At 41.8% G+C, this 23829-nt stretch overlaps 1 protein-coding gene across 4 annotated transcripts in view; it reads right to left on the bottom strand.

The window, feature by feature from the left end:
- Positions 1–23829, bottom strand: part of sardh (sarcosine dehydrogenase) — a 77508-nt gene that overhangs the window by 51671 nt on the left and 2008 nt on the right. For 2 of the 4 annotated variants that reach the window (XM_054756953.1, XM_054756952.1), the window contains exons 2-8: positions 19356–19539; positions 18956–19092; positions 18312–18490; positions 17480–17659; positions 11246–11369; positions 9917–10017; positions 8518–8622 (exon numbers count right to left, since the gene is read on the bottom strand). In XM_054756953.1, the coding sequence (XP_054612928.1) occupies positions 8518–8622; positions 9917–10017; positions 11246–11369; positions 17480–17659; positions 18312–18490; positions 18956–19092; positions 19356–19534 (1005 nt within the window). In that variant the 5' untranslated portion in view covers positions 19535–19539. The remainder of the gene's footprint in view (positions 1–8517; positions 8623–9916; positions 10018–11245; positions 11370–17479; positions 17660–18311; positions 18491–18955; positions 19093–19355; positions 19540–23829) is intronic. The other 2 variants (XM_054756955.1, XM_054756954.1) reach the window with 1 other exon arrangement.

Below are 23829 nucleotides of genomic sequence, written 5' to 3'. Positions count from 1 at the left end.
ATTAAGAGAAAAAAGTTGTAATCTAACACAAAAAAGTCATAATTTCACAAGAACACCATTATAATATTATGAAGTAAAATGACTTCATTTTAGAAACTTAGTTTTTTTAAGACTTTTTTTAAGGTCAATTAACGTTAGAAATGTTACAGTATATTCTCGTCACGAGGACGAGAATAAAGTGAAAGTATTATTGGAATAAAGTCATCATTACGAAATAAATAACGAGAAATTTGAAATGGTTGGAAATTTAAAAAAAAAAAAACAGTAATGGAAAAAACAGCTGCAATTTTCAGAGAATAAAGTCAAAATATGAAGAGAAAAAAGTTGTATTCTGCGAGGAAAAAAGTTTTACAAAAATGAGCTTGTAATATTATGAGGTAAAATAATGTCATTTTAGTAGCATAGAGTTGAAATATTAAAGAAACTATTTTTTGTTTAAGTTGTAAAATTAGGAGAAACAAACAAAATTAAGCTGTCATTTTTGGAAAATTAGGTTGGGGGAAAAGTTATAATATTATGGGAATAAAGTCTTAATATGAGTAGAAAATTTACAAAGATTGTTCACCAAAAAGTTGAAATATTTGGAAAAACAACAGCAGCAAAAATATGGACAAAAAGAGCTAAGAGTGAAGTCTGTATGACAAAGCTGAGATGAAATATATACTTGTATAACTTCTTAGCATATCGACATGTCTTGCTTTACAAAACATCAAAGTGGCAAAGTTGCACTAGTGGTGTGCAATAACACTGATTCATTCCCGATCCGATACGGAGGCAAATTCAGGCTAGTATCGGCAATACCAATCCGATACTTTGTGTCTGGTAAATTTTAAAAAGTATTGCATTTCATATCATAGCATAAAGACCTTATTAACTTATTAATTAAACAAATGATCATTTAAATAAATGTATTTAAATACATAAAAAAATTAAATGTGTTGATTATTTAATAATTATAGTTATTTATTTTAAACCCTGAAGTATATTGAGTTAGTGGGGTGATTTACAATATCGCCAAGTTTAATATACAACAACAGAAAAAAACAATCATAAAATATGTGGAAATTGTATTTTAAATATTTTTTTTTAAATATAATGAAACCATTAAAATAAATGAAGATTTAAGAACTACAGTAAGAATGAAAACTTTATTCACAATTGACAAGTGGCTCTGTTTACGATGGTCATCGTTTCAACAGACAGACGTTTCGGACGAACATTAGTTTCAAAAGTATCAATATTTTGATTTGAGTACCAATTTTAGAGCATGAAGAGCTGGTATCGGAAGTATCGATATTTCAGTATCAATCTAGCTTGCATCCTTTCATTTTTCACTACTTGGCCCTTGCTGGAAAAGGTTTGGACACCCCTACCTCAAGCCAACGAGATTCAACAGGGGGTAGAAAATAAATCTTCTTTAATGCTTGGCTTCAATGCTTAAACGCCATCAGACAGCAATCAAATCTTCATAAAACAGCAGTTTTTCTTTTTTTTTTTTTAAGTCAGGGTTGTAGTTAATCATGACTCTCATTTTTGATCACGCTGCATCAATAAATTCAATTTTTTTGCGCCTCGTTGGACCAAATAATTATGTGGCTGTTGCCAATAAGACTCTTCGTGTACCATCAGAAATGTCATTTCATTTCATTTCATGAGCCAACCATGAATGGAGCGTACTCTCAACAACCAGCTTATTCAAAAAAATCAGCCAATATAAAATACATTTAAAAGCTTCAATAACATCAGAACACTAACGATGTGACTTATGTGGTATGCTAACGCAAACATTGGTCACATATGCAGTACAATAACACCACTTCTACGCACCACTGCACACTTTCTGGTTGGGTACGACCTATTGGTCATTTTTTTGCCTAAATGAAGCATTTTCATGCATAAAAATGGCTAAATGAACTAAAACACAAATATAGCCATCCCTCATCTATTGCAGTTAATTAGTTCCAGACTCAACTGTAAGAAGTGAATTTCCACAAAGTAGGATTCCTTATTTATAGATGTAATATTTTTGAAATTACAAGACAGAAAACCTGTTTACGACCTTCTAAGTACGGTTTTGACATGATTAGAGCCCTCTGTAGTCACCTTTACACTCCTATTACCCACTATACTAGACACAATAATCGCACATAAATAAGACTTGTGCTCGTGTGTTGCTGATGTCCAACACTTCCTGTTGGACAGGAAGTGATGTCGGGGTTCAGAGTTGACTTTTAGCTTGGCGTGGGTTACAGATGCAACAGTAGTCCATGTTAGGAATTACTGTGCCTGTAGTGAGATCATTTAAAGCTTCAATAAAAACCTGTTGTTCTGGCGATCAAGTCTGGTGCTTATGTGTGCCACCTAGGCCTGTCACGATAACACATTTTTCTGTTCGATAATTGTGCTACAAATTATCATTGATAACATTTTTTTAGACCATTTTTCATTAATTACATGACATAAAATGTATGCCATGTAACCGTATTGAATGGTTTCATTTCTTTTGCAATGCAGCAAGCGACACTGTCTGTGAACGCGCACCATTTTGCGCCATTTTGTTTATATTTACATTGCCGACCAAACGCCTCAGTAACCGTTGGCTGTCGGGACGAAGGCTCAGCCGCACCTCCAGCAGTAGTTTTTTTTTTCCTCCAGTTCCAAGGATGGTTGTGTTTCAGGTGTGCATACAAGTTCCTCGTGTTCCCCTCCTTCCTCGTCAATACTTTTGAACAAATGCAACATATCGGTTTGTTGGCATTTATGCGCTCAGCTTGTTCATTCTGTTTAAAACCAAAATATTCTCACGGTGGGGCTGTCAGCTGTGGCATTCGCCTCAGAAGAAATCACTTCTGTGCCTTCATTCATGTTAGCATGTGCTGGCTCACGAGACTAACTGCTAGCACTCTGTATCCACTCACTAGTAGCCCCGCCTCCACAAAGAGGCTGAATGGGATGAGGGTTCACTCTCTCTGTTCATTCCAATATAGAACCAATGCACACAGACAGATTCAGAGTGAACCCTCTTGTCATCCAGCCTGTGTGGCACAGAGAGACACGCATGAAACACGCATGCATGCAACGTCAATTTATCAAGGCCGGCATAATTATTGACTTCGGTTTTTCATCGTTTGATTAATCGATTTATTGATTATCGCGACAGGCCTCATCTCCCCCAACATTACAGTAACATTACTGACACCTATAGACTAGTGTAAAATATTACATATTCATTTAGCCATTTTTAACGCTTGGAAATGCTTAATTAAGGCAAAACAAAGCTTAAAATTTGCTTCAATATGCATACTTTTGTCCCAATAGGGCATATTCAATCACAAAACAGCATGATTCATTAGATGATGATTATGTTTGAGAAACCAGGATAGAGTGAAGCTGCAAAACTCCAAGCGCAAAGTGGCGAAGGATAACTGTATCATGCATTCAGAGGACACATTCAAAGACGTCGTGATGATACGTAGTATTCTACAGTGGTCACTAGGTGTCAGTAGTGTTACAGTGATGAGACAATATCCACCACAGGAACTACAGTACAGAACAGGAAGTATAAAAAAAAAGAACAAAAAACAATGCTAACATGTGTGAGTCTATATTATGTCTTATCTTCTCTTATTATGTCTAGTATGTTGGGTAATAGCAGTGCAAAGGTGACTATAGGGGTGTTATTTCATGACTAGAGGGCTCTAATAATGTTAAAAAGCATACTTACAAGGTCGCAAACAGGTTTTGTACTCTCTCACCAAAATACTACATTTATAAATAAGGAATCGTACTTGGCGGAAATGTACTTATCACAGTCTGGTCTGGAAGTAATTAACAGAGATAAACGAGGGATGACTGCCGTTTAGAAGGAAGGCAATTTAAAAGGTCTCTGACATGATTCATCAACTTAGCTTAAATATGTTATATACTGTATAGTTTGTAATTATGTTCTACATTGTTCTATTTATGAAAGCCAACGGCAAATCCACAAAAAATGGCATTTATAGTTGATGGCGTCGGCCATCAAAAACAAACTAATTCACGCAGTTCAGTCTCATTTCCAGAAGTGACGTCATCGGGGTGAAACCTCTCAGCTAAAGTAGAGTAAACAAACTTCTTGAGGTATATCGTCGATTTGGTTTAGTATATTTTTCATTCCAAATTATACTCATTCCAAAATGTTGTGTTGCTGCTGGATGTTCATAGTGTCCAAGTGATACTGCTTGTTTGTCTTCTTTTCCAAAAGAGGAAGGTTTAACCTTTTAGGCGCCAGAGTTTTTTTCAGCTTTGACATTAGTATTTCAAAAGGTTGTAGGTTGAAAATGGTTAAAAATGACAGGCGTGCTGTAAAAGAGAAAATGTTTGTGATGGGTGTAAATTCACTCATGTATTTTGCATATTATGACGTCACCAAAGGAAGAAGCGGTATAGAAAATGGATGGATGGATGACATCACCAGGCTCAGAATTAGTCAAATCCCCGTCTCCACTATACCGGCTCATCAACAGGCTCATCAAAATGTCTGATTCACTTGTGATACTCTTCCTCATCTCTCAAGCAAACCCAGCCATCATCATCGTCACACCACTGCTGCCTCCACCGCTTTAACTATATAGATACTGTAGATATCAAGTATCTACCTACCTACCTACCTACCTAGCAGTGTATTTTCTGCCGAGGAGACTCCTGCGGATCGTGCCACGTCTATTTCCCTGTTGTTGTTTTTTTTTTTAAACATTCCCGCTACCCCCCTCACCATTGCCAGTGTTTTGACAACCCACCACATCCCCTCCTGCCACCCCGAACACGGTGAAGCAAAGCATCGGCTCAAGTATGCTGCGTGTGAACTGTCATGGCGAGCGGACGCGCTGCCGCACGCACAAGGGTTTCAAAGTCTATAAACGTATAAACTTTGCATAGAAACGCCCACAAATTTTATTATTTATTATATCTGGCGATTTCAACCACTGTAACCTCAGGACTGTCCTCCCCAAATATTACCAGCATGTGAGCTTTCCCACAAGGGAAAATAACATCCTGGACCAAGTCTACAGCAACATGAAAGGTGCTTTGAAGGCTGTTCCAAGACCCCACTTTGGAAAGGCTGACCACATCTCTATATTCCTTTATCCAACATACAGACAACTTCTTAAAAAAGCTCCCCCTGTACGTACAGCAGTTAAAGTATGGAATGAAGAAACTGATCAAGTACTTCAGGACTGCTTTGGCTGCACAAACTGGGATGTGTTTAAAACTGCAGCGGGGAGGGAAGATTGTACTGTTGATTTGGATGAATATGCTTCTGCTGTTACTGGCTACATTAGCACATGTATAGAGACTGTTACCACCACCAAGTATTACAGAAAATACCCTAACCAAAAACAGTGGATGAACTGTGATGTAAGGGCTAAGCTACGTGCTCGTTCGACTGCATTTGTCATGGGCACCGCTGATGACTACAAAAAGGCCAGATATGACCTGAGGAGGTCCATACGAGAGGCCAAAAGACAGTACAGACAGAAGCTGGAGGGCTACTATTCCACCTCAGACCCTCAGCGCATGTGGGCGGGGCTCCAGCACATCACAGACTATCGACAGCAGAGTAGCGTAGCCACGTCCAGCCAAACCACACTTCCTGATAAGTTGAATGAGTTCTATGCCCGCTTTGACACCCAAACTCCTGATGAGCAGAGAGGGTGGCTGAACCTGGGGAGCACACAGGACTCACCTCTCATGGTGACATCAGCTGATGTGCGCAGGGTTCTAAACAAAACAAACCCACGAAAAGCAGCAGGGCCAGATAACATCTCAGGACGTGCACTTCGGGTTTGCTCATCAGAGCTAGCTGATGTGCTTGCTGAAATATTTAACCTGTCGCTTGCACAAGCATCTGTACCGACCTGCTTTAAGTCCACCACCATAGTGCCCGTACCCAAGAAGAGCAACGTGACCTGCTTGAATGACTATCGCCCTATAGCACTCACTCCTATTGTTATGAAGTGCTTTGAAAGATTAGTCATGACCCACATCAAAAAGAGCATCCCGGCGGCAACCGTGGACCCTCTACAGTTTGCATATCGCCAGAACCGGTCCACGGATGATGCAGTCAACACTGCCATCCACACAGCCCTTTCTCACCTACAGGGCCAGGACACATATGTCAGAATGCTATTTATAGACTATAGCTCTGCTTTTAATACAGTCAGCCCCCACAAACTCACAGATAAGCTCCTCACACTTGGCCTGTCTCCCCCCCTCTGTAACTGGGTGTTTAACTTTCTCACAGGCAGACCCCAGTCAGTCAGAGTCCACAACCGCACATCCAGCTCAAGAATTGTGAGCACTGGGACCCCACAGGGGTGTGTGCTGAGTCCACTCCTCTACACGCTCTTCACCTACGATTGCGTGGCCTCCCAGAACAACACCAGCATCATTAAATTTGCAGATGACACTACAGTCATCGGACTGATCACTGGTGGTGTTGAAACATCATACAGAAGAGAGGTGGCGGACCTCATAGCTTGGTGTCGTGATAACAATCTCCTTCTCAATACAGATAAGACTAAAGAGATGATCATCGACCCAAGAACAAGGGAAAAGGAGCCGCATAGACCCCTGTTTATTGATGAGACTGAGGTGGAGAGGGTGAAAACCTTCAAGTTCCTTGGCACACACATCAGCGAGGACCTCATCTGGTCTCACAACACCCAACAAATTATGAAGAAGTCCCAAAGGAGACTGTACTTCCTGAGAAGACTGAGGAAATTTGGCATGCCCACCACAATCCTGAGTTGCTTCTACAGATGCACTATGGAAAGTGTCCTTACCGCCTCCATCACTGTTTGGTACGGTAACTGTACAACACGTGATAGGAAGGCACTCCAGCGGGTGATCAAGACCTCACAGAACATTGTTGGGGCAGCCCTCCCCTCACTGCAAGACATTTATAAAACTAGAGTCCTACGAAGAACAAACAACCTCATCAAGGACAGCACACATCCACAACACTCATTATTCACACTCCTACCGTCAGGCAGACGCTACAGGAGTTTGAAGTCCAGGACCACAAGGCTGGCAAACAGCTTTTACCCACAGGCCATCAGGCTTCTCAACGAAGCACTCGCACACGCCGCACGCAACACACACACACACACTCATAGCACTTTATTTATTTATTTATTTGTATTATTTACTTGTATTAATGTCTCTTCTGTTGTTGTTGCTTAATTTATTGGTATATATGTTTATGTTTCTTATGTTCTTATTCTTTCATTTGTTTTCTTTCTTTTCTTGGGAGAATGAACAGAATAAGATTTTCATTGCATGGTATAACTGCTGTTGTACTATGCACATGACAATAAAACTCTCTTGAATCTCTTGAAATGTTGCTTAGATTGAGGTTACAGATGTCCGCCATCTCCTGGTGTAAAATATTAACCACATGAGGCACCAGATTTGCAGATATGGCTTGTTAAATTCAGCAATGTTGCTTATCGCAATTTTGCGCCTTTGGCGCTTAAAGGGCTATGACAACAACGTTCGATCAAGTGCAGAGCTCTCGAGGCAGATGGGAGCCCACCTCAACTTTTGTTCTTTGCTGTGACTGATGACTTCTTTGAAGGAACACCTTCACAAGATGCGTTTGGCTTGAAAGTGCAGTATCAAGGCATTTTGAAAAAGGATGCTATTCTGCAGTTACACGAGGGAAAAACCATGACAAGAAGAACTATGTCACAGTTGCCACAGAACAGAGTAAGTCGTGTTTTGTTTACATATTGTCTTCTAAACACTGTCCCATGGTAGCGACAAGGCAGTAAAGCATTACACATGTTACGTAAACATCTTTTCACAGCGGTATGTTGACGGTGGGGGCTGGGGGTGGCGGCAACGGTAAAATAAGAAATAAAAAAGGCTATAAAGACACCTTTACACTCGTTAAGAAGCTGATTTAATAATTGGAGGATAAGAAACTCCAGAGAAATTTAAATTTACTATTCTGTGTTTTGAAGGCAACCAATCTTCATCGGGTGGGGCAAGTCTGGTGATGGGGGTGTCATACAACTTCATGTCAAAAAATCCAAACTACCCCTTTAAGGCTTAGGTCCATGCTCTGCAAGTCATCTTTCCCATCTCCAAATGTTTCTCCCTTCTTTTCTCCTTGAAAACAAATGACGCATCGCTCAAATCTTCGCTATAATGACCGTAAACATCCTCAGTCTCGTACACCGCCATGTTTGTTTACCTGAGTGATAGTACGCCGATGGCAATACTTGCGGAAATGAGACTGAACAGGGAGAGCTAACCCTAACCCTAAAAATGTCATTTTTGTGAATTTACCATTCGCTTTCAAAAATCGAACAATGTAGAACATGACTACAAACAATATATAACATATTTACGCAAAGTTGATGAATCATGTCAGGGACACTTTAAAGAATAACTGGTTGAAACACAATGCTACTCGCTTCCAATGTCTTTTCATCAGCGTGATAAGAGTTAAAATAGCATATGACCGTTTACCTCATCCCAGAAGATAGGGTTCTGTTCATATCCGCCCACGGAGAGGGCGTCACCTTGGAGACGGAGGTACACCGATGCATCATGGTCCCTGACATTTGGCATATTCTGCAAAGAGGCATCAAATGCAGACGTGATGTATTCTGATTCTTTTAATGCACTGCTATAAAAGCATGAACTCTTTGGAAGAACAGCGGTGGGCGGGAACTGTTCACCGTCAGCTATTCACACCTCAGTCTAAAGCTTGATCTTACTCGCTTGTCCATATGTGTTTTCCTTTCATTGCAACTGTTTGTTTTGTACAGTTTATACATGTCTTTCTGTCTTTGGTAACATTATTTGGCTACATTAGCAGGGTACGTTATTAAAACCAGCTCACAGTGTGATGCGGTGCACTTTGACACCACTGCAAACCGTAACATTAAAACTTATTTTAAAACAAAAATGTGTTAAATTGTTGGCTGAAGTCATGAGTCAAATGTGAGAAATGACAGTTCCACTTCCATCAGCTTTGTCTAGCTCTGCGTGCGCTTTATAATGCTGCGACTGGGCTGCTGGTGTGAAAGGCATGCGTGCTACACTTGTGGTACTGATGTTTACATTCAACCCATCACTGCTATTAATGCTGACTCAGCAGTTTGCTTAATAAAGTATCTATTACAACAATGGCTCTCTTGCTGCCGTGTTGTGGAATATACTTAATAATGACCATGTGGTCAAAGAGCACTACGTTTTCCCTTCCACTTTCCCATGCACTCCAAATCATTATTACATTTTTAAAAATGATTTGTTATATGCATCTTGGGAAAACCAACAACCTCTCCTCAATTACTACCCGCCGACATTTACAGTATTCACTCCAAGGACCCCAAATACCAATATTAAACGTGTTTTTAAGCCCAAAAAAAATTACAAAAGTAAAATATTCACTGAATTCCTGATTAACAAGTCAAAGAAATGCTAATTCATCTTTATGATTGGGTCGCCTCCCAGTGGCGATTAGAAAGAAAGTGCTTCTTTTAGCCTGTCTGTGTGTGCGTGCGTGACAAAGCAGTAATGCTGCCTAAGCTGCTCTTGAACTGCGTAACAGAGACAAGCTGTGGCTTCAAAAGCATCAGGCCTTGAGAGGATGAGCACACTTCCACATGCGCCGACTGGCTCGGCGCTCACACACTCATTTGACACACATGACAGCATCATAGGTCTGAAACATAATACAAACCAGCCAAATACAATTACAGCTTGTTTAATAAAAGAAAAAAAAAACAAAACAATACACTGTATACTAATGGTCACAGTGCCCCCTGCTGGTTATTGGGACTTACAGGCAGATGTTCTGCTATCACATGCACATTCAGAAATAAAGTACCCTAAAATGGTGATGACATGACAGCGGACTGACCTGAATGCCTTCAATTCTCTCCGTCACCACATAGGCGTGATGCATGGCGATGAGGGGCACCTTCACGCCGGCCATTTCCCCCAGTTTGGTGGCCCAGACGCCTGCGCCACAAGCACATGACAGCAACGGTGAAAAGCCACAAAATCAAAAACACATTTATAGTTGTTTTTTTTTTTTTATAATAACTAAAAAAAAAAAAAAAAAGAAAAACTGTATCTCAGATACAGTATCAGGGTTACAGCCGTAACAGTAGCCTGTGTTAGGGATTATAGTGCCTGTTCCAGGGATCAAGTCTGGTGCTTGTGTGTCTCACTGAACATTTAAGTAACATTACTGACAACTATTGACCCGTGTGGAATACTATTTATCATTTAGTGTCTTTGAATGAGTCTTCTGAATGCCTTATATTTGTGTTTTACTTCATTTAGCCATTTTTATGCTTGAAAATGTTTCATTTAGGCAAAAAATACATCACATTTACTTTAATATGGTCGTATTCAACCACTAAAAAAATTATGATTTATTAATTAATATATATTTTTTGAAGCCGTGAATTTCAATTGGATTTTTTTTTCTTCCTTAATAAAAAAAACTTTCATTTAAAAACTGCATTTTGTGTTCAGCTGTGTTGTCATTGAGTCATATTTTAATTTGTTTGATGATCTGAAACATTTAAGTGTGACAAACATGCAAAAAATAAGAACAGAAGAAAGGGGGTAAACACCACTGTATATTAACTTTATTATTATTTTAAAATATATAGATAGTATACTAGGCAAAAAATGTTTATAAATAATAACAAAAATCTAAAATGTTGATGTTTACATAAGGTTTGGTGACCTTTAGTGTGTTTTTTGTGGTTCATGAGGTATAATCATGAGGTGATTACACATTTATATGGTTTCTGAGGATAACCATAGCACCAATGCCTCAAATCCTCTGTCGCCCCCCAGTGGATGTGCTCCTCACACTTTGACAGCCACCCCTTTTAATGGCAGTGTTTTTTCTTGCAAAATAAGCACCAATTACCTTCATTTCAGAGAAGCGGACACGAAGTCTGGCATGAGCATTAAACTCAGTGAACAAGGGCAGACCAGACTCTTATTTTCACATATTCTCATTAAATGATCTCTGTGCAGGTTTATCGCCACGTATTTATTTTTTTCCATTTTCATTTCCCAGATAAAAAGTCAATTACTCATGCAGAAAGATTTGTTCTGAAAGAAAAAACATAATCCCCAGCACTTTTTTTCAAGCAGCTGTGTTGCAGTGTCACATCTGCTAAGTGACAATAACCAACACAACAAAACGTAACACCAAGTGACGGACCTGCACAGTTGACCACACACGGCGTCTCGATGATGCCGTGCGGCGTCTCCACTGCCTTGACCCTCCTCACCCCGAGGTCGTCCGCCCGCACTTGGATGCCAGTCACAGGGCAGTTCTCGATCACCTGCGTCAGGAAGCGCACGCTAACGTAAGTAACAAATAAGCAACAAAGTGGCTGCACTGCTCTGCCTGCAGGCCCATAATGAAGGTCGTGGCGCTTTGACAACACTTAAACTGTGAATCATGAAATTAGGACATTAAAAATGTAAAGATTCAAGCCAATTCAACAAGTACCGAAGGAACCAGAGCTGCACACAACAGAGACGAATATCCACCTTTACGAAGGTTCTTCAGATCTTCCACATCTCTTTTTGGTTGTAGAATGATACAGAAATGCGGTATCAGAGTGCTTAAGGAACATTTATTATTTACAGCCTCATCAGCTGTGATTCCATGGTATCAATATGTCGATACTACTACTACTACTACTACTACTACTACTACTACTACTACTACATCTCCTCGCCCTCTCTTTCCTGTGACTACGCTGATATTTGGGGACTCCATGATCAGGAACATTCACTTTTCCAACACCGTAACGTACTGCTTTCATCCACTCAAAGCTGATTGACATTCTTAAGCGAGCTCTCCCTCCTTCCATCCATAGAATAATCATACACGCAGGCTGTGTTGATGCCTTCCGCCGACAGTCTGAAATGACCAAAGCACCGTTCAATGATCTCTTTCAGTTCCTTGGCAATCCTGGCAAGTCCATTTTCATCAGTGGCCCTCCCTCGTCTCACAACCGCGGTTACGGTTTATTCAGTCGCATTCTCTCCCTCCACACATGGCTTCGGTCTACTACTAACACTCTGAACCGCATCGACAATTTTAACCTGTTTTGGGCAGAAAAACATTTTTTAATCCTGACGGCCTCCACCCTAGCAAGCTGGGAAGCCAAATTTTAACAGTAAACTTGCAACACACAGTACACACTGCCTGACTACTTACATCCCACCGCCCACCTCCCCCTTCTTCTTCTTCCATATCCGCTTACAGTGTCCCTCACAGCGGCTCCTGCAGGCTGCAGCATCCACTGTTTTCAAACTGTCCGGTCCCTCCCTCCTTGTCACTGCTGTCATTTATCGCAAGTCAATTTCCTCACCCACGCTGGAGGTCATATCCTGGATCTGGTCTGCTCTACCGGTATCACGATCCATAACCTACACATATCGAACCATTTGACCTAAACATTCCACCTAGTGTCCCAAAAACAAAAATAACCTTCAGAAATCTCAAATCCATCAACCCTGCTGTTTTTTCTTCAATTCTCACTACCAACCTTGCCGTCTCCCCTCCTCATCTTTCACCCTCACCAAATGTAACAAAATGGACTAAATTTACAGTTCCCTCGATTCTCCCCTCTGCTCACTTGTTGCCTCCTGACCCCCCGCTCTCTGGCTCCATTCAGCGGTGCTCTCATTTTAAACCCACCTCACATGTGCAACTCACTCACAAAACTCGCTCAAGACTTCTGCCTCAATCCGGATAACGCCATCCTCACTCCATCGCCACTCGCCCGCAACCTCGGCTTCCTCCTCAACTCTACCCTCTCATCTGAACCGCACGTGAAACGAATAACCCGCACTGCGTTTTTCCATCTTAAGAACAGAGCCCGACTCCGTCCATCTCTCGCATTCTCTGCCGCTGAAATCCTCATCCACGCCCTTGTCACAAACAAATAAAGTTGGCTACTTTGCGGATATCACTCATTGCGGGCTATTTTGGGAACCTTTTCCTCGCAATAAACGAGGGAACACTGTATATGTAACAGCAACTGGTTTATCAATGCCTGACATTTACCCAAGAAGTGTACAATAATCCACTTCACTTTACAGACAAAGAGCAGCAATAGCCTAACAATAACATATGAACACACCCTCCTCTTTTATTCAGGCAGTGTGTCGCAGAAGCAGGCGGGGCGGCTGTCTTGAGAACACAATATGCAGAACAATACATGCTTTCACTTTCGAGACCCCAAATACCAGCAAACTCCAAGGACACCAGATAAAGTCATTAGATTTGTCACTGGTCGCTTTTGAGAAAATATGTCATCAAGGGGGGTTGAAATGTCGCCAGATCTAGCGACAAAATGGCCAAGTTGGCAACACTGCTCTCCATAAGTCCCGCCTTTTCATAGCTGTCTCAGGCAATGCCTGTTACAACGCAGTACTAAAATAAGCTTTTGATAGGTTTTGATAATAAAATTAGGACATTAAAGTCGTAAATTTATGAGAAAAAACTCATAACTTTATGTTCTGTGGTCGCAGAACGAGATTGCGGATACAAGTGGCTGAAATGAGCTTCCTCTGTAGGGTGGCTGGAAAATTTGTATCAAATCGGAAACAAAACCAGTGGTATCACACACCACCGTAAAAAAACCAACACAAAACTGCATGAAGAGAGGTCCGTGTATGCTATGTCAGAAAAGATAGGCATGTTACATGCTGCCAAGGTAGGCCTGTCACGGTAATCAATAAATTTATTAACCGCATGGTAAATGAAAACAAACTCGATAATTTTGCCGGCCTTGATAAATTGACATGTGCATGCGTTTGTTTGTTTTCTTCCTCTCTCTCTATGACAAGAGGGTTCACTCTGTGCATCTGTCTCAACACCCGGACGCTTAGCGGAATGAACAGTGTGAGTGAACCCTCCTGTCAGTCATCCAGTCTCTTTGCTACGCGCTAGCGAGTGCACTACTTGCTAGCTGTGTGTGTCGTGTGCTACACGATCGCGTACTTTCTTGGTGCCTGTTGTGCATAAAACACCATCTGACGTCAATTTCAGACCGCTTTCGCATCGTCATTTTGTGACATGAAAAAGTTTCCGACAAAGACAATGAAATAAATACAAAACGGTGGAACTTACATTTCAGCTGCCGTGACTCATCAAGTATAAACACCTCAGTGTGCACCAAACGCATTTTGCATCATCCAAAATACGTACTGACCAAACTCCCATAAAAACGGTACACCCCATTAAACGTAAACAGCTTAGTCCGCACACAACGTAGCTAACAGTGAATCAAGGAAGTGTATATGCAAATGAGCCGACGTCTGCATTGACACACAATGTCACCTTAAGAGTATTTCTGGGTTGTTTCTTCGTTTTAATAATGAAAGTGACACATTTCCAATTATCGTCCAGCAAAATTTGTTATCGTGACAGGTCTACTTAAAAGCGAAAGGGGACAAACTTTACAAGTGTACTGCGTAACAAGACGTCGCAGGTGTATGATGTCCAAAGCCGAAGAAAAAGGAAAACCAGTAAAACACTTCAAAAGGGGTTAAAGTGCACATTCACTTTCAAGTTTGCCACTGTAAAACAAAACTGCATCGCGAGGCGTCTCGCATCTGCAAAGTCTGAATGTGCCTACCTGTTGCTTACCTCTACCCGGTGGGTTCCTAATAAAGTGGCCATATATATCATATACAGACCCTTTCCAAAAAATTTGAATGTCATGGAAAAGTTGTTTAATTTCCATAATTCCATTCAAAAAGTTAAACTTTCATAGATTATAGATTCAGGGCCCACGATTTAAACGATTTCAAGTATTTATTTTACACAACATACATTTTTACATAATTTGGGCTTCCAGCTCATTAAACCCACGAAAACAGGAATTCAAAAAATTTGAATACCGTGAAGAAATCAGCCCAAATTTTGCAGGGCATGAATGTTTTAAACTGAGTGTCACACACTAATCATCTACTAAACTCAAATCACCTGCACAGGCTTCCCCAGGTGTCATTAAATTGCTTCAGTTTGGTTCAATTGTCTCAGTTTGGTTCAATATGGGGAAGACTGCAGACATGACAACTGGCCAGAAGACCATCATTGATACCCTCCATAGGATGGGTAAGCCACAAAAGTTCATAGCTAAGGAGGCTGGTTGTTCACAGAGTGCTGTGTCCAAGCATATCAATGGAAAGTCTAGAGGAAGGGCAAAATGTGGCAGGAGAAGATGCACCAGCAAAAGAGATGACCGTGGGCTTCAGCGGATTATCAAACAGGGAAGATTCAAGAATCTGGCAGAGATCCAGAAAGAGTGGAATGAGGCAGGAGTCACAGCTTCAAAAACCACCACATTCAGACGCATCCGGGAGATGGGCTACAACTGTCGGGTTCCTCGGGTCGAGCCACTTCTGAACCTGAGCCAACGTAGGAAGCGTCTCCACTGGGCCAAGGAGAAGAAGGACTGGACTGTTGGCCAGTGGTCCAAGGTCCTCTTTTCCGATGAAAGTAAAGTGTGCCTTTCATTTGGGAATCAAGGTCCAAGGGTTTGGAGGAAGATGGGTGAGGAACAGAACCCAAGCTGCCTGAGGTCCAGTGTGAAATATCCACAGTCCGTCATGATTTGGGGTGCAATGTCCGGTGCAGGTGTTGGTAAACTCTGCTTTCTTAAATCCAAGGTCACCGCAACAGTCTACCAGAATGTTTTAGAGGACTTCATGATTCCTTCTGCTGAGGATCTGTATGGAGATGCAGATTTCATCTTCCAGCAGGACCTGGCCCCTGCCCATACCGACAGAAGCACCAAAACCTGGTTTGATGCCCATGCCATCACAGTGCTTGACTGGCCAGCCAACTCACCGGACCTAAACCCCATTGAGAATCTATGGGGTATTCTCAAGAGGAAAATGAGGGGCACAAGACCCAACAACAAAGAAGAGCTGACAGCAAGCATCAAGGAAATCTGGGCTTCCATAACTCCCAGGCAATGCCACAGGCTGATTGCTTCAATGCCACGTGGCATCGAGGCAGTGATTAAGGCAAAGGGATTCCCAACCAAGTATTGAAGATTGACATATCGTTTTGAAAGTACCATATTTTGATTGATTTGATGTGATCCTAATTTCTTTCTTTTATTTCCTGCAAAAACTGAGAAGTAAATGATAATTTCGTCACAGTATTCAAATTTTTTGAATTCCTGTTTTCGTGGGTTTTATGAGCTGGAAGCCCAAATTACGTAAAAATAAACAAACACTTGAAATCGTTTAAATTGTGGGCCCTGAATCTATAATCTATGAAAGTTTAACTTTTTGAATGGAATTATGGAAATTAAACAACTTTTCCATGACATTCTAATTTTTTGGAAAGGGTCTGTGTGTGTATATATATATATATATATATATATATATACACACACATATATACATACACTCTGCATCTGTTTGTGCACGTTGGTTCTATAGTGGAATGAACAGAGGGAGTGAACCCTCCTGTCCTCTCATTCAGCCTTTTTGTGGAGGCGGGGCTACTAGTGAGTGGACACAGAGTGCTAGCACCAAATTAGCCTCATGAGCAGGCATGTTCTAACGTGAATGAAGGGACAGAAGCGATGGTTTCTAAGGCCAACGCAACGGCCCCAGGGTGGGAATATTTCCGTTTTAAAACAGAATGGACAAAATGAGCGCACAAACACAGACGACCGACACGGACAGTTTTCTAAACTGGGAAAAAAAAAAACTACCGATTGAAGTGCCATGGGCAGCAGCGCCTTCGTCCCGACAGTTAACACTTACTGTGCACTCACAGACAGTGTCGCTTGCTACATTGCAAAAGGAATGCAACCCTTCAATGCGGTCCTATGGCATACGTTTTATGCCATATAATTGTGATGTTTGCCTGAAATATTAACAACAACAACACGGTTTATCTCGAACGTCTTTTACTGTCAACAGCTTGCAATTCAGCCAACAACATACAGTACATACAGGCGACTTCTGCCTCACACAGGTACACTATACTTGAGTATCATCTAGTAGTTCAAATTCGAATTACACCTCATGACAATTAATGAAAAAAAATGGTCAAAAAAATTGTTGATACTATCGATTATCGACGATAATTTGTAGAACAATCATCAACCAGCAAAATTTGTTATCGTGACAGGCCTGAGCACGGCTGTGCACCCTAAAGTTACATTGGCTGTGTTGTAGAGCTTTGTGAGACATTTCAAGTCTGTATGGGGTCAAATTTTGGGGTTCGACAACAATGCCACCGTGTGGTGTATGTGTCAGAAAAAGACAAGCGGAGGCAGCACTGTAGGGGTGAACAATTTGACACATTTTCACCCTTTTGTGTTCAGCGGTTCCGGAGTAGAAGAGTTGGGACACCAAGGACATAAATGTGTAGTATATCGTAGCGTGCCGGGGAAACATTACTGACCGTGGCTCCCCTCGCAGAAGCCGCTCTGCTCAAAGTGGTACAGGTGCCCGCTGGGTCCATAGTGCCATCTTTGGGCACGTACAGGGTCCCGTAGAGGTCGTTGACGTTCATCAGAGGGTAGAGGTCCTTGGTCTCGGCTGGTGACAGAACGTGGGATTCGATGCCGTACACTTTACCCAGCTACAAGAATGGAAGAGAGGGCTGTGTTGATTTATACATTCAAAAATATTTTACTATTGATGAATAAGTCATGTTTAATTGCATAAAATGGGCAAGAGGAGCCTCGTGAGTGGGAAAGTAATGTGTCCCAGGGCGTGGACTTTGGACTCCTGGCATAATCAAGGCAAACAAAGCAGCTACTACCTTAATGTGTTATGTAATTACACAGTTAAACTGTGCAGAGGGAAGCTGCTCCCGGCGATCAATTAATATCATAGTTAATAACACAAACAAAAACAATTGACAGCTACAACTGATACAGTGGAACCGGTTTTTGTTGATGACTCAACATCCTGGTCCACTGTATTATTCTTACGATGGTCGGCTGCTGTTGTCGACATAAAATGTGATCCGAAGGGGTCATTTATCTGAAAAACTGATCAGTTTATGTGGACATGTGTTGTAGTATTGTTAACTTCTTCATTGTCGCTATGCAGCGTAAAACCACAAACAGCAACATAACTACTGTCGAGTTACACAGCATTAAAACATGCACATTGTGACTTCCTGTTCAGTGTAAAGCAATCATCAAAATAAATGCATGCCAGCCTTTTATTATGAGACTTTCAGGCGGGACCGCCTGCGCTCTTGCATTCCGGGTCCGGCTCCTTACCGACATGAGGCGCTTGTACTCGTCCAGCCTCTGCTTGTTGGAGGCGATGAACAGTCCTCCGTTCTGGATCCAGCCGGTGTGGAGGCCCGTCTCTTCCTCCAGGTCTTTACTGATCACATTCCTGGTGTGGGCCAGCAGCTCCACCTCAACGTCGCTGGGGCGCAGCTGCCACAGGAGGCCTGGAGGACAAGCAGAGATGTGCACACATACGTCCAGGACTGCATCTTTAAATGGACCATTTTACCATGCGAGTATATTGCACAGTTGGTGTGGTTTTAGAAGGAGCGCGGACCTTTTCCTTTTGCTTAGTACTGGCTCGGCTCTACTGATTTTCCACTTCAAAACAGCAACACTGAAAGCTGCGAAAACCAGGCTGCACTGAACACATCGATGGACGCACGCCAACAACAATACAGGAGAGCAAAGGTCATAGAATGGAAACACGCTAAACAAGAGGAGACTGAAGGCAGCAAGGAACGCTGCAGCAAAGTGGAGACTGCGGAGTATAACGCTTTAGCATCCACGGCAACAGGGTAAGCCAACTCGTGTTTATTGTTGTCATTTCTAGCAGTATATCAAATAAACCAGCAGCTCGCTTGGAACCCAGGCTTACCAGGAAAGAAACGAGAAGTCCAGTCCGTTACCTGCAGTGTGCCAGGTGGTTCCGGCAGTCAGTCGGTCCCTCTCCAGCAGAACCACGTTGGTCAGCCCCATTTTGGCGAGGTGGTAGACAGTCTGACAGCCCAGGCTGCCCCCTCCGATCACCACAGCGTCCGCCGACCTGGGCGGTAAAGCTCAGCTGATCTCGCTACGGTATGGTTTGAGAGTCGTACACGCTACATTTTGTTGAGGGGTATGTAAATATGGTGAGACCTCACAATAAAAATAAAGAAACAGAAAGACCAAAGGGACATGATAAACAAAGCACAACAATGGAGGTCATCCGGCAGTTTCTTGTTCTACTGTTTAATACCGGACGCCCAAAAAAGCGGTACAGTACAGATCACAATTATTTTGGTACTCTTATGTGTTTATTCAACCAACCTTGGTAAAGGTTTAGTTGGCCCCGAAGAGCTGCCGTCACCCTGCTTGAGCGTCTTTTCATAGGGGACGCTCTTCTCTTTGGTGGGCTCCGAGCTGTAGGTCCGAGAGCTGGCGCGGCACAGCGGGGGGCGCGGTGCCGCCAACGCCAAGCGCCGAACCGCGCTCCCAAGGAAGGCCATGGCCCCTGCGGACGGTTCCAGAACAAGAAACCCGAATATGTTAGCCATTTTGCTTTTTCTTTGGCTTCTTGGCAACACATGGAGCAACTTTTGTTGATTTCACTTTAAGAAGAGAACTACTGCCGTGTCCCGATACTTTGGTGCAGCGCCACAACCCATTTTTAGCACCGTTAAGCATTTTTACAGTGGTTAACTTCTGTTTACACTTGTTAAACTGAAAAAAAATGAAAATACATTTTTAACAGAAAGAAACGTGTAGTTTTGAGAACCTTTATTGTGTGAAACTGTAATGATACAACATAATGTTGCAGGTACATTGAAATACAAGAACATTCAGGTACCATCTACACAGGCTTCCAATAAAAAGCTTCAAGTGGCTTTCTTTCCTTCATTGGAATCTAGGGGTGTCCTGATCCCATACTGATATTGAGCCGATATCAGAAAAAAATTGGCTTATATCTGCCTGCATCTAACACCTCCAATATTGGCACTCCGATACAAGCAGCCGATTCCATGTGATCACAACTACAGCGTGTGCTAACGTGTTAACAGATGTTGGCGATGCCCGTCGTGAGTATTTTTCATGAAGGTCCAAAAAAGACGGGAAACTTGTCATGCACAAGTTTCCCGTGGCGGCACAGAACCAGGGAATTTGAATACGACCAAGCTCATCGCGCATTTGAAGTGGCATCACACGGGAAACTCCCACGGGACGACAAGTCGTCATTAGCTTTAACAGAAAGGATGACTGGCCCGTCGGCGGTGAGTAAAGTCGAGTTTCAGCATTTAATCCAGCGTCTCCAGCCTTGCTTTTTCATGCCTAGCTGATACTGAGTGTTGAAAAACTCTACCCCCCCATGTAGGGCTGGGCGATTCATTCGAAATAACTGAAACCGACAATTACAGTTTCTCATCGACGTAAAACTGCTGTGTCAGTCAATAATCATCATTGATTTAAAACTAAAATGCGAGTTTTTTTGTAGTTGTATTTTTGTGTCGCTTTCCCTTTTAAATCACTTCCAGACCCGACCGTGATAAGTGAATTTCTGCCAGGTAGGATTCCAAATAAATGGAATATTTTCATTGTTAGACCTTCAAAATACTGTTTTAACATTTTTAGAGCCCTCTAGACATGAAATAACACCCCTATAGTCACCTTTACACTCATCCTACCCAATATAGCAGACATAATCCCAGAAAATAAGCCATTTAAGACACCATATATACACTCACACATGCTAGCATTTGTAGAATCACATACTGGAATCACCTAGTACTTCCTGAGGTGGCCATTGTGTCATCAATGTAACATTACTGACACCTAGTGGCCAGTGTAGAATACTACATACTTCATAGCAACAACATGAATTTGAATGAGTCTTCTGAATGCCTTATATTTGTGTTTTACTTCATTTAGCCATTTTTATGCTTAAATGCCTAATTTAGGCCAAAAATATTAGCTTAAGTTTGCATATTTTTGACTAATCATAGGCAATATTCCACCACAAAACAGCATGATTTATTTTATTTTATTTTTTTTTTTAAGTGACAGAGTGAAGCCGTGAAAGTGAAAGCATGGAGTGGCAAGAACCGACCACAGTCCTTCGTTTATCGTAAGTGAATTTCCGTGAAGCAGGATTCCATATTAGTCAATGGAATATTTTTGTAGTTACTGCACAGAAAACCTGTTTATGACTTTCTAAATACTCTTTAACATTATTAGAGCCCTCTAGACATGAAATAACAGTTCTGTTTTTTTATGTAAATACACAACCACTACAAATGAACATTTACACCTGTGTTTTCTTAACACATAACTGTCAGCAGGTGCAATATTATTTACGGTATTCGTTTCACTGTACTGTACTATTAAATAAGTTCAGTGCCTGCTATGGTACATTTTTACGTACTTGGTCATTTCATACATACTTTTCTCACTTATCTAGGTTTTATGTTATAGGTTTATTGTTAATATGTTTATAGTAGAGTTTTCATTTTCATTTTCAGGTATTTGCTATACTGTGCTTTTTGTATCATGCTGTAACATCTAAATTTCCCCGTTGTGGGATAAATAAAGTACAATGTAATGTAATGTAATGTAATGTAATGTAATATAATGTCATCCCTTTAGGTTTTTACCCTTATTAGAGCCCTGTTGACATGAAATAACGCCCTTGCAGTCACCTTTACACTGCTATACCCAATAAAATAGACATAATAGAAAATAAGCCACCTTAGACATAGATAATATAGACTCACACATCAGCACTGACAGCGTACTTCCTAGTGCCTATAGTCTCATCTACAGTATGTAACGTTACTGACACATGGAGACCAGTGTAGAATACTACTCTACTGCTTGTGGTTAAGGAGAGACGCTTCTCAAAACAATAAGCGTTCAAAAAATGAATACATTTGCATCACAAAAATGCCTTCTCAGAAAAAATAAAAATAAAAAAAATCAGACCTCCCAAAACCATCGCACTGCGCACTGTCGCCTGTGCATTCATGTGTATGTGACGAAGACGCTCGCATCTGCTTCCGCGACCGAGCGCCGGCGCCATCTTGTTTACATGGGTGTTCCACAGCAGAAGAAGACGCCAGCGTTTTGGTCCCATACACGAGAATGGAGAGCCGACAGTGAGCAGGGATACGGCGGGAGACAAATTTAACGTGAAGTTTGATTTTTTTGAGAAGGAATTTTTGTGATGCAAATGTGTTCATCTTTTCAATGCTTATTGTTTTTGAGAAGCCAAACTCTTTACTTAATTGCCCCCAGCAATAAGCGGAACTACGTTCTTCATCACAGAAATCTGACCAGAGCTGGACTTAGGAGACCAAGTGGGGGTAAGTCGCTGTTATTGGACTACAGTGCTGATGGGGATGTCACACAACTTCATGTCAAAACATCCCAACTATCCCTTTAAGCGTTTTGCTTCTCAAAACAATATGCGTTATAAAGAGTAATGCATGTGCATCACAAAACAGTTTTCCGCGAAAAAGTCAAACCTCTCAATCGCCTGCGTTATTTTCTCTCCGTTGGTATCACTGCGCGCTGCTGCTTGTCCATCGCTGTGTGTGTTCCACCTGTTTACATGCACGGGTGAAGGCCGCTGCGGCGCGAGAGCGTTTACGTGAGAGCTAGGCTAGAGCGGTATTGTCACACACAAAAAAAAATGATGCGGATTTGTAATTGTCTGGGCTGCAACAACAAGAATGTGTCTGAATGGCCGTGTATATTCCATCGTTTTCTTGTTGTCTAACATTGCTAGCAGACAACTTTGGCTTCTTGCCATACTTGCTACAACGTGTGAACCAAAGTGGCCAGGATGAAACCGCTTCATGTGTGTCGTGCACACTTCAGCGAGAAGGATTACGTTCCTACATGCTCAAGACTAAGGAAGAAGCACGTTTTGAAGAGGTACAAGCTATTTGGGTGGCGCCTATCAGCACCTTGTTTACGGTATTGCACTAGGAACCGGCTGTCAAGAATCAGCCGGTAAATCAGCAAATGTCATATTAGCGGTGAAACCACTACACAACCTAACACTATATGATGACTGCTACTATTATTATAGTCAGCGTGGAAGTGTGGATCGTCTCCATGTTTCTGCGAGTATGCTTCCAGTCACAATAATTCGTAGCACAATTATCCAACAGCAAAATTTATCGTGACAGGCCTAGCTGTAAGCGAGTTTCTAAAAAAGACTGACAGAGATGTCCGGTGTCATTTGGAAATCAGTCAAAATAAGATGGAAAAAAGTGAATACAGGTATAGTCTACTCACATCCACAGCTGGGGGTCCAGCTTCAGCACTTCTGTCCCTCCTCTCTCTCTGCATTCTAACTGAATTTCTGACCAAGTTCGGCATCGATAAAACCCATCGATTGTGAGGTCTGACTTTTTCGTGGAAACTGTTTTGTGATGCAAACGTTTTACTCTTTTGAACGCATATTGTCTTCAGAAGCAAAACTCTTTAGTTAAGTGAACCCACCAACTAGTCGGAACTACTTCCCTCAACACCGAAAACCGACCAGGCCTCGGCTCACGGGACGAAGTGGGGAGGGACGGTCAGTGTTGATGCACTACACTGCTGATGGGGGTGTCATACAACTTCATGTCAAAAAATCCAAACTATCCCTAACATCCTTAACAAGCAGAGAATACATGCAGTGAACATTCACACAGGAGCTGCTGTCAGCCACTCTCTACACTGCTAAACCGCTGCTAGCATTCAACAGTCAAGTTTAGCCAGGTGACGTCATACAAGTCACAGCTACTGCACTACACGTAAT

Source organism: Dunckerocampus dactyliophorus, chromosome 17 (genome assembly GCF_027744805.1).
Source record: "Dunckerocampus dactyliophorus isolate RoL2022-P2 chromosome 17, RoL_Ddac_1.1, whole genome shotgun sequence".
Classification (NCBI taxonomy): domain Eukaryota; kingdom Metazoa; phylum Chordata; class Actinopteri; order Syngnathiformes; family Syngnathidae; genus Dunckerocampus; species Dunckerocampus dactyliophorus.
The sequence above is the reverse complement of the archived record's forward strand: the minus strand, read 5'-3'. Positions and strand labels throughout refer to the sequence as shown.